Source organism: Euprymna scolopes, chromosome 27, assembly GCF_053919585.1.
Source record: "Euprymna scolopes isolate OS-2025 chromosome 27, ASM5391958v1, whole genome shotgun sequence".
Classification (NCBI taxonomy): domain Eukaryota; kingdom Metazoa; phylum Mollusca; class Cephalopoda; order Sepiida; family Sepiolidae; genus Euprymna; species Euprymna scolopes.
In genome coordinates, this window is record NC_136508.1 from 64,368,837 (window position 1) to 64,386,024 (window position 17,188).

The 17,188-nt window shown below is 33.5% G+C and overlaps 2 protein-coding genes across 7 annotated transcripts in view; one reads left to right on the forward strand and one right to left on the reverse strand.

Annotated features, from left to right (window-relative positions):
• Positions 1 to 12,225, reverse strand: part of LOC145248871 (acidic mammalian chitinase-like) — a 208,571-nt gene extending 196,346 nt beyond the window's left edge. For 3 of the 6 annotated variants that reach the window (XM_080110621.1, XM_080110623.1, XM_080110629.1), the window contains exon 1: positions 6,933 to 7,012. In XM_080110621.1, coding sequence (XP_079966747.1) covers positions 6,933 to 6,983 — 51 coding nt within the window. In that variant the 5' untranslated portion in view covers positions 6,984 to 7,012. Of the gene's footprint in view, positions 1 to 6,221; positions 6,295 to 6,932; positions 7,013 to 10,090; positions 10,158 to 12,122 lie in introns of those variants that run through there. The other 3 variants (XM_080110625.1, XM_080110624.1, XM_080110627.1) reach the window with 3 other exon arrangements.
• Positions 4,963 to 17,188, forward strand: part of LOC145248873 (11-beta-hydroxysteroid dehydrogenase type 2-like) — a 55,096-nt gene continuing 42,870 nt past the window's right edge. The window contains exon 1 of the mRNA XM_080110630.1: positions 4,963 to 4,984. The gene's annotated coding sequence lies outside the window, so the exon portion shown is untranslated. The remainder of the gene's footprint in view (positions 4,985 to 17,188) is intronic.

The following is a 17,188-nucleotide window of genomic DNA, read 5'->3' on the forward strand; positions in this document are numbered from 1 at the left end:
CGAAGGAAAATTAATTTCTTGAACTGCCGATATCATCGTTGAATTAAGCATTGTTTATTTAGTATTTTCACACAAAAAAATTATAATTGAAAAAGTATTTCTACTTTTTTTTTTAGATTACATGTTTCACGTAATTTTTATATGTAAGATTCTAATATTTTCCTTGCTTGAATGAACGTGTAACTTTCAGCGTAACATAATTTTTATATAATCTTGAATATATATATATATATATATATATATATATATATATATATATATATATATATATATATATATATATATATATATATATATATATAGTTTTAGTTTAAAAGCAGGAACACAGAAAAATAATTAAATTAAAAAATGGTAAAAATTATACAAACGTTCACGATATAAATGTACGGATGCACGACTGAGGGATAAAAAAAAGGAAACCAGCACTTCCTTCCTTCCTCCCTCTAACTACCTGACGTTATTTTCAGATAGCTTTTTGATTTTCTGAAATTTTGGGCATGTTTTTTTAATGACTTTGTTTGTTTTTGCTTGAGCCAAGCCGGAATCTCCCGCTTTTTGGGGCCTAGTTAAGCTATTTTTTTTTTCTTTTTTTTTTTTTTTTTTTTTTTACAAACAAAGCATTTTTTTCTTTTTTTTTTAATTAATTCGATATCTTAGGACTTTACTTTAGTAATTTTTCTTTGAAATAGACTCAGAAAACTAATATTTATCTTTCAAAGGATTTTTACATTGAATTTATTTAAATTCAAAATTTACCTCAATTTGTCAGCTTTCGAATGTCGCTGTGAAAACATTTTTCATTATAACTTTCTTTTTCACGTGTACACATATTTTTTTCCTTTTGGATATTAACTTTAGGCCTTAATCTTTCAAATACAATCAAAAAGTAGTCGAAAACCTACAAAAAAATTATGATAAACTATGTCCCCCTATCATTTTTCCGCCATTGAAATGATAAGTAGAGATAAAAGAAGAGTAAACAGGAATGCCTTTCATAAATGTTTTATCAACTTAAAAGTATACACGTGTTTTCGAGAAATCAATATGGCGGAATCCTTACTTCCGGCCAAGGGGAATAACTACGATCCTTTATTTCCGGAAGAGTCAAAGCAATTTAGTCGAACATTTTTCCCTTCAACAATAATTAAGTATGGAATTACAGAAGTTTAATTTAGTCTGTTCAGTACTGGGTTAAGAAGTCCTTATATTTACTTGGAAATCGTCGCATTCTGGACAATCTCCGCACTGACTCACAGGGATTTTGGTCCTCAACGTCCACATCTTGGAGAGCATGGATATTTTCAGGATCAGGTAAGGGATTCTTCTCCTTCACGTAGGTATTGTTTTCGTCAGTTCGCGGTTCTTTAGGGGCTTCAGAGCTTGCAGGATTGTTTTCATTGTGTTGGTCTTCTTGATTTGAGGAGTTAGAAGCCAGGTCTTGCACACTGACAGTATTTTCTGCACCAGAGAGTAGTCATACATGAGCATAGTAGGGGTTGATGTTTAATACGGTAGCAGGGGTTACTGGAGGGTCGAGCTTATTAGACTTATTATGGTTTCTGACATATATAGGGCCTGGTTTCGCCCAAGTAGGAACAGAAGTTCCGGAGGAAGATTTACGACTATATTTGAACATTCTGTCATGAGGAGTCCTATAAGTGGCAGTGCATAGTAACGACCTAATTGAATGGAGAGCATATCTTCCCAATGGGGCAGTTTCATGTTGCTAGAGTGTAAGGCCGTTTGGATGGCCTTCCATAAAGTTCCATTAAGTTTCTCAACTTGCCCATTACCCTCAGAGTGGTATCTACTTGTTTTAGAGGTGGCGATACCTTTGCCACGTAAGTAATCTTTGATTTCTCCTGCAAGGAAGTCAACAGCCCAGTCAGTGTGTATCATATCGGGCATACCAAAAATTGAAAATAGTTGGTTTAGGCAGTGGATCACGGTTTTGCTAGTCATATCCTTACAGGGGAAGGCAAAGGGAAAGCGAGTATATTCATCAATTATGGTGAGTAAGTATTTGTTACCATGCACAGAAGTAGGTAAAAGGCCTTTAAAGTCGATGTTTAATCGCTGGAAAGGTAGTATAGCCTGTATGAGTGTTCCTTTGTTACAACTGGCAAATTTAGGTTTCACATACTGACAGGAGGAGCACGAGTCTGTTATATTTTTAATTTGTTCTAAAGAGAAAGGAAGGTTTCTTGTCCTGATGAAGTGATTGAGTCGCATGACACCAGGATGGCATAGTGTAACATGCAAGTCGCGGAGGTCTTGCAAAGTGTGCGTTAATGCAGAGATGCAAGAAAATGTGTCAGCAGCTGTATTTTCCGTTCCTGGATGGTAAACAATACTGAATTTGAATTGTGACAGTTCGATTCACCAACGACATATCTTATCATTTTTAATTTTAGATTTCCTCTTATTATCAAACATAAAACTGATGCTCTTTTGATCTGTAATAACTTTGAAATGTCTCCCGAGTAGGAAATGTCGTCACTTTCAAAGAGCTTCAACAATCGCAGTAGCTTCTTTTTTGAGAGCATGATGTCTAATCTCATTCGGGTTTAGCGTCCGAGAAAAGAATGCAACAGGTCTACCCTGTTGGTTTAGAGTAGCAACAATGCAGTAATTACTGGTATCAGTTTCTACTACAAATTCTTTATCCGGGTCAAGAGTTATAAAGGTAGCATTTCTTAAGTTGGTCTTCAGTGTCTGAAAAGAATTTAGAATAAACGGGGGGGGGGCAGTGGAAACTCCTTGTTATGGTTGAGAGGCAGTATCTTAGAAAAGTTTCGAATGAATTTACTATAGTAAGAGAACATACCAATCATTCGTTTTTGAGACCGGAAATTTAGAGACGGTGGCATTTCAAGGAGTGGTTTTAGCCTCAGGTAATCAGGAGCAATTTGGTTGTTCTGGATTGTGTAACCAAGAAGTGTGATAGAAGTAACAGAAATGATGCTCTTACTTTATCTTTTCGCTACATCATAAAACCTTTGAAGGCATGCTCTTTTTGATCCTTTCCACATATTGTGACATTGTCTACATACACAAAAGTGTCTGGTAATTTTTCTCTTTCTACAATGCCATCGATGTATCTTTGAAAGGCACTTACTCCGTTAGTGACGCCAAAAGGGATACGAGTAAATTGGTAAAGTTTTCCATTTACTTCAAATGCTGTGTATTTTCGAGGCGTGACTAATTAGGATTTGATGGTAAGCAGACTTCAGGTCGAGTGTTGTAAAAACATTGTATCGAGTTATCTCATCAATCATTTTATTAATGTTAGGCATGGGATAGGCATCCAGTTCTGTAAATCTATTTATCGACCACCATCCCTTTTTTTTTATTCTCGTTAGAGGTCACTAAAACTTGGGCTCACCAAGAAAATATAGAGGGCTCTATTATGCCTTCCCTCAACATTCTGGCAGTTTCCTCTCTAATAAATATGTTATGTTAGTAAATATGTTAATAAATAAGTTGTCAGTGAATGAGTGACAACGAGATTTTGTGGCAATAGGGGTCGTCCGTGTAGAAAGATGAGAGAAAAGGGGAGGAGGAGAAATTTTGATCCATGGAAAACTGTCCCTCTTACCCATTGCTCCAATAACAAGTTCTTCCCCTGTCACAGTTTTATATTGTTTTAGGAGGTCTTTTCCGATAATCATATCAATGAACAGGTCTTTAATTACTTCCACTATCATGGCGTGGTGGTTTTTACTGTTTATGGAGATGTCAACAATAGTTTCGCCATTTTCGCATGATGATTAGGGTCTGCCAATGCTACGCTTTTCTTTTTGGGAATAATAAAAAGTTTCAGCTTTCTTGCTGTATTTTTGCTGATAAACGTTCCCACACTGCAGGAGTCTACCATAGTGTTCACTACTTGCCCATTTATTTTGCATTTCGTGTATGTACTGTCTTTGGCACCCGTTCCTAGTCAGGAGAGATGGGGGGGGTCCGGGTCGTATAACACAGCAGCAATGGAGGAGGAAGATTTACATACCTTCGCTCAATGGCCACTTTTCTTACATTTCCTACACTCGGCATTACGCACAGAACACATCGCCCGTGAATGTTGTGTGTTCCCACAGAAGAAACAAATTCATTTCCTTTTATAGCGGCTAAGGGAGTGTCTTCTGGTTTAATTACGGTAGCGGCTACGTTCGGGTGGTTATCGAAGCTTATCGTATGCGTCTCTGCTTGTTATAGAGACCTAGCCATTGTAATGGTCTCTTGTAGAGTTGAGAATGGTTTTTTTGAGTAGGCGCTGACGAATAGACAAGGAGGAGATGCCACTAATGAAAGCGTCACGGATATATTGCTTTTTCTTCTCCTCAGCGCTTACTGTTTGAAATTCACAAGATTTGGCAAGTACTTCGAGTTGTTGCATGAAATCACCGATAGTTTGTGCCGGTTTCTGTTTATTTGTCAGAAGTTGATGTCGGTTAAATATAACGTTTGCCGGTTTTATGTAAACAGCATCTAGTGTTTCTATGGCGCCGTTGTAATCTGTAGCATTGCTTATTATTTCGAATATTGTCGCTGAGACTGAATTAATAAAGGCAAAGAGATTTTGTACATTATTTTCTATTTTCCTGTTGCTTAAAGTGTGTAAGTAATATACTCGAACGTCAATTTCCAGTGTTCATAGATTTTTTTTCCGAATTCGGAGCTGTTGGTTCTACGTTGAATCTGTCCGGCCGCAGTAGTTTGTCAATTTTTTTTTTTTTTTTTAAGTTGATAAAATTGAAATGACAAGCAGAGATAAAAGAAGATTAAACAGAAATGCCTTTCATAAAGGTTTTATCAACTTAAAAGTATACACGTGTTTTCGAGAATCAATATGGCGGAATCCTTAATTCTGGCCAAGGGGAATAACTATGATCCTTTATTTCCGGAAGAGGCAAAGCAATTTATTCTAACAGCCATTATTGCCAGTACCTATGGATTATTGATGCTTTAGACAAGCGCATTTCAGGTAAAAATATTATTACGTATTTATGTGTCATATCGAATTTGTATAAATTCCAAAAATTACGAAAATTGATCCAGTAGAAGATGTGCTAGATCTATTTTTAACAAAAAAGCATTCCCAATTACATTCTGATATTTTATATTTAAAAATGGCAGATCCTTAATTTAATTCAAGGGGGATAAATCAGTTTGTCATACAGAATTGGCCATATAACTTCTTTTTTTTTTTACGATAAAACTCGATAATTCGATAAATTCTATTTTTGCTTGTAATTATTTTTCTATTTGATCGTTTTTTTTGTAAATTTTGGAATTTAAACTAATTTCGACATGACAGGTAAGTACGTAATGATGTTTTCACGTTAGTTTTAAACATTACTAATCTACACAAGCACCTAAAGAAAAGACGCATGGATTTGGTTCTTATTTAGAATTCAATCTAAGTTTAAAAACAAAAATTTAAAAAAAAAAAAGGAAAAAACGGAAAATACAAAAAAAATCTTTATGATGCACATACTCATCAAGAGATGAAGATATCATATTCCAAAATTCACGTAAATTGATCAAGTAGTTTACAGAGATTAGAATATTCCTGTAATGATCCGGTCCCTGTTGATTTTGCGGTGGGAGTAAAGATCTGAGCAGTTCTAGGCGGTCCAATCTCCCAGGCGTTGTCTTCTCTCTTTGAGAAGGGGTTAATTTATTGCTAATCGCCTGAAGCGTTCTCAGGAGGGAATGCCGACGGGGCTGTCCTGACACTTTTTTGCACATCAGAGTGCCCCCTACCTATGAGGAGGCACTGACTTCTTGATCCTACTTTCCAACCGTGGTGTCTAAGTTCTTGCAGTGGGAGAGAACTAAATACCATTAAGTAGTTATATTTTAACTTAGAAAATCAAATTTTATGAAATAGCCAAAAAGGGCTGTCTCGCGTTGCTATCTTAAAAAAAAAAGAGAAGGATAGATAAGTTCACAACAATTCAAACTTGCGAAATCAGCACTGTAATGCTACTGATTTCACATTTTAAAATGATTTTCTTTATATAGTAAAAAAAAACACACACACACACACAAAAAAAAAACTACTTGATACATTTACGTGATTTTTAGAGTATGACATTTTCGTTCCGTGCCGGGTACGTACATCATACATATTTTTAATGTAGTTTTTTTTTTTTGGTCTGGATTTAAGAAGCATGGATTTTGATAAAAGAAAGGAAAAAAGTGTAATACGTGCTTACTTTTTGCAGTCATATGAAAGGAGCGTGGATAATACTTAGTGCGCACACGTGCGTGTGTGCGTGCATGTGTGTGTATGTATGTTGCGTGTGTGTATGTATGTTGCGCACCCGCGTGCGTGCGTGTGCGTACTACTGCGTGTGTGTGTGTGTGCATTTCACATTCATTTCTCTACACTACAGAGTTAAAGCTTCCTCACTGGACCATAGTTAAGAGCTAGCGGTGGGGCAGGGATTTCTTTAGTCTTCCCCTTACCCAGCCCCATGTAATGCCACAACTAAAAAAATAAAAAAAAATAAAAAAAAATAAAAGGGGAGAAAAAGAAAAGAAAACACACACACACACACCGAAAAGATGGAAAAACCGTAAAACGCATGTGCTAAAAATATCACATTGCCATTCGACCACATTTTTTTTTTCGCCATTTCCATTAAAAAAAAAAAAAAAAAAAGAAAAAGCACAAACATTTTACAACCATAAACCACAGTCTTTTAATGGCTGGAAGTTTTTACAATAACAGCCTGGGTGATTGGATAGCGCTCGCCTTCTCTAACAAACACACGTTACTTCTACATGGATATGCGCTGTTTCTAAGTGTCAAACTTTGCCAACAAGTCGCCAACAACAACAACAAGGGATGGCGATGGCTATTTCATCTTTTTCTCATACTTATCATCTACTTATATTATCAAAGTTACACCTATGGGACTTACGTGTTCTACGCCATGCTCGTGTATATCCATGGGGGTATACCAAGCCCTCATCTCCCCGTCTACAAAAAGGCAGTGATCATTACAGGTAAGAGAGAGAGAGAGAGAGAGAGAGAGAGAGAGAGAGAGAGAGAGGGGGGGGGGTTAAGATTGAATGAATCAACGCCTGCTTCCTAAAGGTTGTTTCGCCGTATAAACTTTGGCAAATTCGGTGATTCTGGCAAAGTAGGGAAATTAGATAACTATGGAATAAATATTGATAGAAAACAGATTTTAGGAATGTCTTTTGAGCGAGATTTGAAAGCTAACCCTACCGTCCCTTTGAGGACCTGTGTGTCTCAAGTTCGAATCCAGTTTGTGCCGCAAAAAAATCACTTTCACTTAGGATGTTAGTTATCCCTGATATCTTTATAAAAATAATTATAACTAGAAAAAGATCGAAAAAAAAACCCAATGCCAACAATAGAATCTTCGGATTTACACGATGATATTTAGGGTTTATTATTATTATTATTATTATTATTATTATTGTTGTTGTTGATGTTATTGTGCTTTTACACTTTATTGCCGAAATTGGAGACGCCATTTTATTTCACGCACCTGCTCTCCAAATCCAAGGGAGACTATGCCCGAAGCATGAAATAAATAAAAAAATAAACTGGAGAACGATTGAAGTTTAATAAATAAATAAATAAATAAATAACAACCCACTTCCCCGTTAAAAAAAAAAAAAAAAAAAAAAAAAACACAACAATAATTTAAGTTAATTTTTTGTTGACTTTTCAAAGTTGCTTTAATTAAAAAAAAGTGTTTAAAATTATTTGTTCGAAAAAAAAAAAAAAACAACTATTTTATAAATGTTGCTTTTATTACAAAATTGTTTTATTAAAATTATATTTTCTTACGTAAACTTTTCAATAAATGTTTTTCCAATTATATTTTGATAAATTTTTGTACAATAAATGTTTTGTTTTAGTTTTCAAATAGCGCTCGCTCGCCCAGTTTAAACCATTATATGTCATTTCATTTTCTGTTTTTAATAATAAAAAAAAATGTTCCATGAAAATTTTCCCCGTTCTAATTAATTAAATCGAAACATTTCCAATTAAACAATTACGGATAAATGTTCTCTTTCACTTTCTTTATTTACTTTTTTGGGTTTGTATTACTGTACACATAGATTCGAAAAAGTTGTCAAAAAACAAATATATAACAAATGTTATCAAAGGCAAGATAAGTTACTTTTCTACGTAACTGGATATATTTTTCGTGTTTTTATTCAATGTAACATGTTTATTCAGCTCGAAAAGCATACAGTGTTTACCGATGTATTGGAACATTCAAGATGAAAAAAAAACTAGAAAAATACTATTAAAAACCCGCTGAATATATGTCAAGCTATATCACGGTAACATATATTGAGCGAGTTTTTAACAGTATTTTATCCAGTTTTTTATTTATAACACCTTTTCCCAAACTTACCGTGTTAAAGAGGGAGTCAGACGCCATCTTGAATTTTCCAATACATCGTTAAACACTGTATGCTTTTCGAGCTGAATAAACATGTTACATTGAATAAAAACTCGAAAAATATATCCAGTTACGTAGAAAAGTAACTTATCTTGCCTTTGATAACATTTATTTGTTATATATTTGTTTTTTGACAACTTTTTCGAATCTATGTGTACAATAATACAAACCCCTTTTTCAAAACAAAAATACTGAAAAATCTAAAAAAAAAAAAAAGGTACTGGTCGCGGTAAGAGTTCCCTGCCGAACACCCTCCAAAAACAATGATGTCTCCCGTTTCTCGCGCAGCCGCAAAGGACATGTTTTAGTTGCCATAGTAACAACACTTTTTATCGAAATTGTTTTACTGTTTAAAGACATTACTACACATTTATTAATAATATCTCACTTTTAATCACTTTTATCGACTTTTTAAAACTTTTTTTTTTACTCTTTTTAAATGACAACGTTAATGTTTATGAATATTGAAATAAAACATTACTACACATTTATTAATATCTTTTTTTTCTTTACTGTTTATGTGTCAATTTTATCGACTTTTTCTTTTCTTATATTGAATATTGAAATAGAAGACATTACTACACATTTATTAATATCTTTTTTTTTTTTTTTTACTGTTTTACTGTTTGTGTCACTTTTATCGACTTTTTCTTTTATGAAACTTATCGGCGGTTCTTGAAATTTACTTACCACAAAATGATGATAGAATAATAAATTTACTTACGTTTAATCAATGTTATTTTCTTTTTTAAATAGCATTTTCTTTTTAAATGACGACGTTTTTATTGTTTATGAACATTAAACTTTAAGCTTAGAAATACGATTTAAAATATAGCGCGGATCATAAGTGCACTAGCACCCATTTTCTTATTAATAAATGTTTAGTAATTATTTTTCTTTTAATATTCATAAACAGTAAAAACGTCGTCATTTAAAAAGAAAATGCTATTTAAAAAAGAAAATAACATTGATTAAACGTAAGTAAATTTATTATTCTATCATCATTTTGTGGTAAGTAAATTTCAAGAACCGCCGACAAGTTTTGTGGTAAGTAAATTTCAAGAACCGCCGATAAGTTTCATAAAAGAAAAAGTCGATAAAAGTGACACAAACAGTAAAACAGTAAAAAAAAAAAAAAAAAGCTATTATTAATAAATGTGTAGTAATGTCTTCTATTTCAATATTCAATATAAGAAAAGAAAAAGTCGATAAAATTGACACATAAACAGTAAAAAAAAGTCGATAAAATTGAACATAAACAGTAAAGAAAAAAAAGATATTGTGTAGTAATGTTTTATTTCAATATTCATAAACATTAACGTTGTCATTTAAAAAGAGTAAAAAAAAGTTTTAAAAAGTCGATAAAAGTGATTAAAAGTGAGATATTATTAATAAATGTGTAGTAATGTCTTTAAACAGTAAAACAATGTCGATAAAAAGTGTTGTTACTATGGCAACTAAAATATGTCCTTTGCGGCTGCGCGAGAAACGGGAGACATCATTGTTTTTGGAGGGTGTTCGGCAGGGAACTCTTACCGCGACCAGTACCAGTTTTTTTTTTTTAATAGGTTTATATTTAACACATGGGAGACAACTCGGAAAGCAACCTTTAAATTACATTTGGTACTTACTTTATCGCCGAAACTGGAGACACCATTTTATTTCACGCACCTGCAGTTTAAATGCAAGGGAGACATCATTATTTTAGACTATGACCGAAGCATGAAATAAATAACAAAAAAATTAAACTGGAGGACGGTTGCTTCCGGAAAAAAATAAATTAACCTAAAATTAACATTTATTACTTTATTTGATAAATTTTCAGATTAGGTCCACCTCCACAATTTTCTTTTAAATGACGACTTTTATAAGTTTTCGACTATGCTGAATATGAAAATCGCATTGAAATTTTTCAGAAATAAGTAGTTCTCGATATATAAAGAGTTGTATTATGCATAGTGTTCTTAGGCGACCATCTTTGTTACGCACGTGCGCGCCATAAACAAATCTGAGACTGCCACCTACCGGAAACACTGGTCTGGGATTGCCCCTCCCCTACCACTTAGCGGAAAAATCCATTTTTCTGAAAGGAATACCCCCCCCCCACACACAAAAAAAATGGTGCCCACAAAACTGGAAAAAACAGTTCAATTTCATAAAAATCCAATGTTGCTTTGATTCCAACATTTTTTAATTGAATTTATAATTTCAATATTTCATTTAAATTATTTACTTGTTCGAAAAAAAAAAAAAAAAAACAAAAACAAAAAGTTATTTTTATAAAAATTCAATGCTGTTTTAACTAAAAATTATTTCTATTTGTCACTTATTTGCCGGTCGAATCCTTTTATTTATTTATCTTTTTTTAATTTTTATTTTCTTGCGAAACTGAAATATTATTTAGTAACACACTTAACAAGGAGAGGGGGGCATTCTCAGTTTCAGAAAACTGGAACTTCATAACGAGAAAAAGAACCCTTAAATTTATTTGTTTTTAAAAAATCAATTATTATTTTTTTTTTTTCCAGTTTTGTGGGCACCATTTTTTTTTTTTTTTTTTTGTGTGTGTGGGGGGGGGGGGTTATTCCTTTCAGAAAAGTGGATTTTTCCGCTAAGTGGTAGGGGAAGGGACAATCCCAGACCAGTGTCTCCGGTAGGTGGCAGTCTCAGTAGATTTGTTTATGGCGCGCGCGCATGCGCGTAACAAAGATGGTCGCCTAAGAACACTATGCATAATACAACTTTTTATATAGCGAGAACTACTGATTTCTGCAAATTTTCTATGCGATTTTCGTATTCAGCATAGTCGAAAACCTGTCTAAGTCGTCATGTAAAAGAAAATTGTGGAGGTGGACCTATTCTGAAAAAATACCAAATTGTTTTATTAAAATTATATTTTCTTACACAAACTTTTCAATTTTTATACAATAAATGTTTTGATTTTCAAATGGCACTCGCCCAGTTTAAACAATTATGAATATGTCATTTCATTTTCTGTTTTTGATTAAAAAAATATATATGTTTCGTGAAAAACTTTCCCGTTTTCATTAATTAAATCGAAACATTTCCAATTAAACAATTATTGATGTACATGTCTTTCACTTTACTTACTCTTTTTCATAGTTCTTTCCGGAAGTTTTTTTTTTTTTTTTTTTTCTGTTATTTATTTCTAACTAACTTCGGCTATAGTTTAAAATACTAATTTCTCCCTTGTATTTGGACAGCAGGTGCGTGAAATAAAATGGCGTTTCTAATTTCGGCGATAAAGTGTAGAAGCACCTTACATTTTAATGGTGGCCAGTAGTGTAGCCTGTAGCAGTAGTTTTTTTGTGTGTTGTTTTTGTTTTACTAAAAACACGAAAGCAGTTGTTCGATGAATTTTTGTAATTTTTGGATATATTACTATTTTCAGCATGACAATTAAGTGCATAATATTTTATTTTACTTAAAACAACATATTAAAAAATCGATCTGCCAACTTTACCTTACAAAGCACCCTTTTTATTAACATTTCCTTTACGGTAACTGACGACCTCTCAAGATTTTCTTTAAAAAAAATGACGACTTTTAAAGGTTTTTGGGTATGCTGAAAACGAATATTCCAGGAAAATAGCGCAGACAAAGAGTTTTCGAAATATAAATACCTGTATTATGCATAAATACCTGTATTATGCAATGTAATTTTTAATAGTTTGAAAAATTGGCCGCCATCTTTGTTGTTTCGATGAAATGGTTGTGGGAACATGATGAGAATTAGCAGCGAACCGGATGTTAACGCATCCACCAGGAGAGATCAAATGAAAAATCGTCTTTTGCAGATGGCTCCACGCATCGCTTCCGCTTGGGAAGAAAAAAATAAAATAACCACAAAATAATTATCGACCAATGGCAGAGCTCCGCGCCTAAAATAAACACCTCAAATATCACAGTCACTGGGAGCCAGTTTGCCACTATAAAACGAGGGATTTGAGGGAACCAAAAAGGAGGGAAGAGGAGATTCGCCCTGCTGCGTCAGTGAACGCACGGACAGATTCTCCCACCCGACCTAAAGAGATGAAGAGAAGAGAACTTGCCCCGCTGCGTCAGTGAACGTATGGACGGATTCTGTCACCAAACCTGAAGAGACATAAAGAAAGAAAAAAAAAGAAATAGGCGCCAGTGAACTGAAGCCGACTACGCTCTCATGTTATGGGCCAAACGCCTTCAATTCTAAACACTGCCTAATTCATACAAACCAAAGAAGAGAGGAGGAAAAAGAAGACGAAGATGCCGGGCTGCTAGCTGCTGATGAAAAAGGTCACCCGCTTTCCAGTTACAAGCCAGAACACGCATCACCGACAGCAGGATGACCGGCTTACTCTAACCACCTCCATCGTCCAAAAGATAAGTTACGTTTACGAATATTCATTCCTTGTCAATTCATACATACCTACAAACATTTTACGAACATTCATTCCTTGTCAATTCATACATACCTACAAACATTTTACGAGCATTCATTCTTTGTTAAATCGTACATACCTGCAAACATTCTACGAACATTTCACCGTAATACAGACTGTCAAATATCTCCATCGGACAATCCATTCTTCGTTAAATCACATTCCATCCTACGAACACTTTGCCTCTTCCAATACAAGTTGTTAGTAGTAAATAAAATCGGTTCTCAACCTTCAATATTCGTCTGTCTTTAATTATATCGAGTCAAAATCTACACACTTCCAACGTTGTTAATTTCATGTATTCTTGGTTGTGGCCTCTATGGTGTCCTTCCTACCCCTAACCCTTTTCATAGATACCGAGGCCAGATGGTTCAATAAGCATGCGCAGACGAATTGTGAAGTTAATTCTACAAAATGCAAACGTCATTTCTAGCTAATTCCACTAAAAAGTTACTTTCAAGAATTCAAATTCAAGAAAATTCGGTCAATGTGCAGTGGTTGTCCAACCTGTTCATTCCGGAAGTCATTAACATGGGGAAATTAAAAATAAGATGCGGTTCGGAATAAGCACTTCCCAACCTCTCCATGTTAAGAACAGCTTTCGGAATTGCATTGAAAAAAAAAAAAAAAAAAAAAAAAAAACTGAAGGCTTGCAGCTTTCATATGCCGCCCGTTCAAACGTGGCCGCCAGTGATTTACATTTCAAAATACAGGTATTTATATCTCGAAAACTATTTGTCTGAGGTAATTTTTCCTGCGATATTTCTTTTCAGGATACCTGAAAACCGTTACAAGTCGTCGATTTATCGAAAAATGTGGAGGCGTCTTCAGTTAGCGTAACGGAGTGCATTGACCAAAATGTTAAATAAAAAAATAATTTTGTATGAAAAATAAATAAATAAATAAATAAATAAAAACAATAAAATAGTATTTTAATGCAACAAAACCAAGGAAATGAATAAAAATTCTGTTTTCATGATTTTAAAAAGTAAGTAAATATTTTATTTCAGAATTAAAATACAATTTAAAAACAAGTAATTAATTTTATCAAACGAATCGTGCGACAATGAAATGAAATAGTGAAATTTGAAATTAAACTTATTTTTAATTTCTTTTAATTAAAGAAATCATTTTAAGGCGTTCATCAAGTTCCGTCTGTGTTTGTTTACAATATCACGTCAGCTGATATTTGAGCTTGACAATGAATGCTTTGGAAGAGTCACTTCTGATTTGTATTTACCAGTTTTAAAGTATTCTGTTATTCTGAAAAACTGTCAAATCCGTTTGAATATTTAAAAATTGGTAAACAGAAGGGACTTTTTCAGAGCATTCATCATCGGGCCCAAATATTAACCGACGTGATATTGTAAATATAAACAAACACAGACGAACGCCAATTTTTGTGTGTAATCTATATATCTATAAAAGTGAAATTGTCTGTATGTATGTGTGTGTATGTTTCTCTACCAAATTACTCTGTCAATTTTCAGTCTACAGACTCGAGATTTGACATAATGGGCATTGAGAGTTGGGAAAATCTTTTTAATCAGTTTTTGGCCAGAAATTTGGCTGTCAAGGGGTCAAAGTTCAAAGATTTGACCTTTGAAAACTCTACCAAACTCCTCCGACAATTTTGAATCTCAACACTTGAAATTTTAGATGTAGGTTAGTTGAATATGGATCAAACTTTTGCTTTGATTTGAGCCCAAAGCAATGAATGTTAAGGGGTCAAAATTGGGGTCAATTTTTTTAAAATTTGACCTCTTTGGTCTCTACCAAATTACTCAGCCAATTTTTAATCTAAACATTTGAAATTTTACATAGTGTATTCAGACATAGGGCAAGCTTTTTGATCGTTTTTTGGTAAAAAATTTGGTTGCCAATGAGTCAAAGTTCAAAAGATTTAACCTTTGCAGTCTCTAAACATTTGAAACTTTACACAAAGGGTAATCAGACGTACAGTAAGCTTTTTAATCAGTTTTTGGGCGATAATTTTGCTGCCAAGAGGTCAAAGTTGAAAGAGTTGACCTCTGCAAACTCTACCAAACGCCTCCGCCAATTCTGGGTCTAAACGCTTTAAATTTTAGATGTAGATTACTGCCTTCTATAGTTGTTGTCGTCTCACCATGTTTTAGCCAAGTAAGCCTCTGGCCGGCTTTGAGTAGGGTTGAAACTGCTATCTTCAGACAATTCTCACCTGGAACCGTAAAAAGATTCAACGTCTCTATCTACTGCGCCACGGGCCCCAAAGGGCAACAACTATGAAAGGCAGTAATTGCTGTGGATGCAGTTAGGAGATTCAGAGTTTCTATCCTGTCGCAGTTACTACCTGATGAAGGCCAGAGGAATAGTTGGCCGAAACGTCATGAAACAATAACTAAAAAAGATGAGGATAATAGTCCGCAATAAATAAAAATGAATAAATAAGACTCATCTCAATAATGAATTCCAATGAATTAAAATTGTTTAAATATGTAAAAAATGTTTGGCGTTTCTACACTATCGGGACGAAATTTCGGAAATCGTAAAACTGAATTTCACATGAAAACAATTGCATCTACGTATTCCTTGTATTTTTAAGATGATTATATCCAAAAATTACGAAAACCGATAAGGTAGAAAATTATTTATTAAAGAAAATAAAAAATAGAATGTGATGAAAACGATCGTAAAACACACAAGAGTTCAATAGGGAGGTAATTTTCCGTTTTGATTCAAACAAAATGGTCGAAACTTTTCACCTGTTAACATGATTAAAGTAGTTTTTTTTTAATAATTTAATGATATTCAGTTAATTTCGACTGCATAATTTGGAAGCTACCATTGTAACTTATTAGAATTGACAAAAAAAATCATTAGAAAACATTGTTTTTATTTGAAAACTCCATTTATTGACTACAAAATCTCGTCCCAATTCTGTAGAAGCACTAAATGTTTCTGTAAACCTTTTGGAATTCAATTCGAAAAAAAAAACAACAAAGATGCCTCATAATTATTAATACCTGAGATTGAGACTGAAAAAAAAAAAGGAGGTAAAAGAAAAAATGACTTTTGCATGTCTCCTCTCCCACCCCAGCAAATTTGTATTTAATAATCAGTGCTTTTAATACTGGAATGCGCGGTGACCTCAAAGGTCAACTGCAATAACAGTGTTAAGAAAACTCATCCATTTTTTTGTTTAAGCTTAAAAGAACATAACGTTAACTCAACATAACCTTGACATTGAAAAAAGAAAAAGATTAACACTAGATTTTTTGTTGTTTTTTCCTTGGTTTAAACAATTTTAATCGATTTAGATTCGTGATTTACGTTAAACATTAATTTTAGATGCAAAAATAGTAAAATTATGTAAGAAGTTGATTTTTTTAGGTGATGCCTATGCGATTTCATTGCCAACATCATTATATATGAAAAAAAATAGTCAAATAGCAATATTGGAGAATTTTGCTGTCAGTCAGGGTTTTCTTTGGCATTAAAGTCAACAGAATTTAGGCCATAGTGAAGATAGCTTGCATTGTGTTGATTGAGGTATGCCTCAGGTCTGTGCAATTCTAGGAGATCCACCCCCTCAGACTTTGCCTTCTCCGTTTGAGGAAAGTTAATCGCCTAAGGTGCCCTTACCAAGGAATGACGACAGGGCTGCCATCGTATTTTTTACAGACCAGAGTGCTCTTTCTCTAGGGCGCTGTTTTTTGTTTTTTTTCAAATTCTGACTCTTGTCACATTCTCCTGCCATAACTTAAAACTTGATTTTTTTTTTTTTATATGAAGCCATCAATTAAACTTGCTATAACTTACTATTTTTAATGTTTGATATTATTATTTAAAGTTAAGGATAGGTAGCCCCACTCCTTTTTTTTCTTTTTGTTTCTTAAAATAAAGAGTAAATATAAAGTAAATATGTGGAAAAGTGACACACTTAGTCAGAAGTGACTTATTTTACAAAGACTAAATCCATACATAGTCTATATAATTAAGTAATCTTGATTTTTTTTCTTACACTTACAGTTCCAACAGTAAAATAAATGAACACTTCCTAAACCAATCTTTCACAATGAGCACTTCCAGCATATTGATCATCGTATTTGTTCATTAAGTAAAAGACAGGTGTTATTAATTAACCTTTTATGACCTGATTGAACTAATTCGTTCAGTCGTAAATAAATGAATATAACAACATAAATAAAGTGGAAATCGATTCAAACACGTCTTGTACGTATTAGTTCAGTATCTGGGTAAGATGCCAGATACCTCCGTGTTGCAACTGTCCATTTCTTACATTCAGTA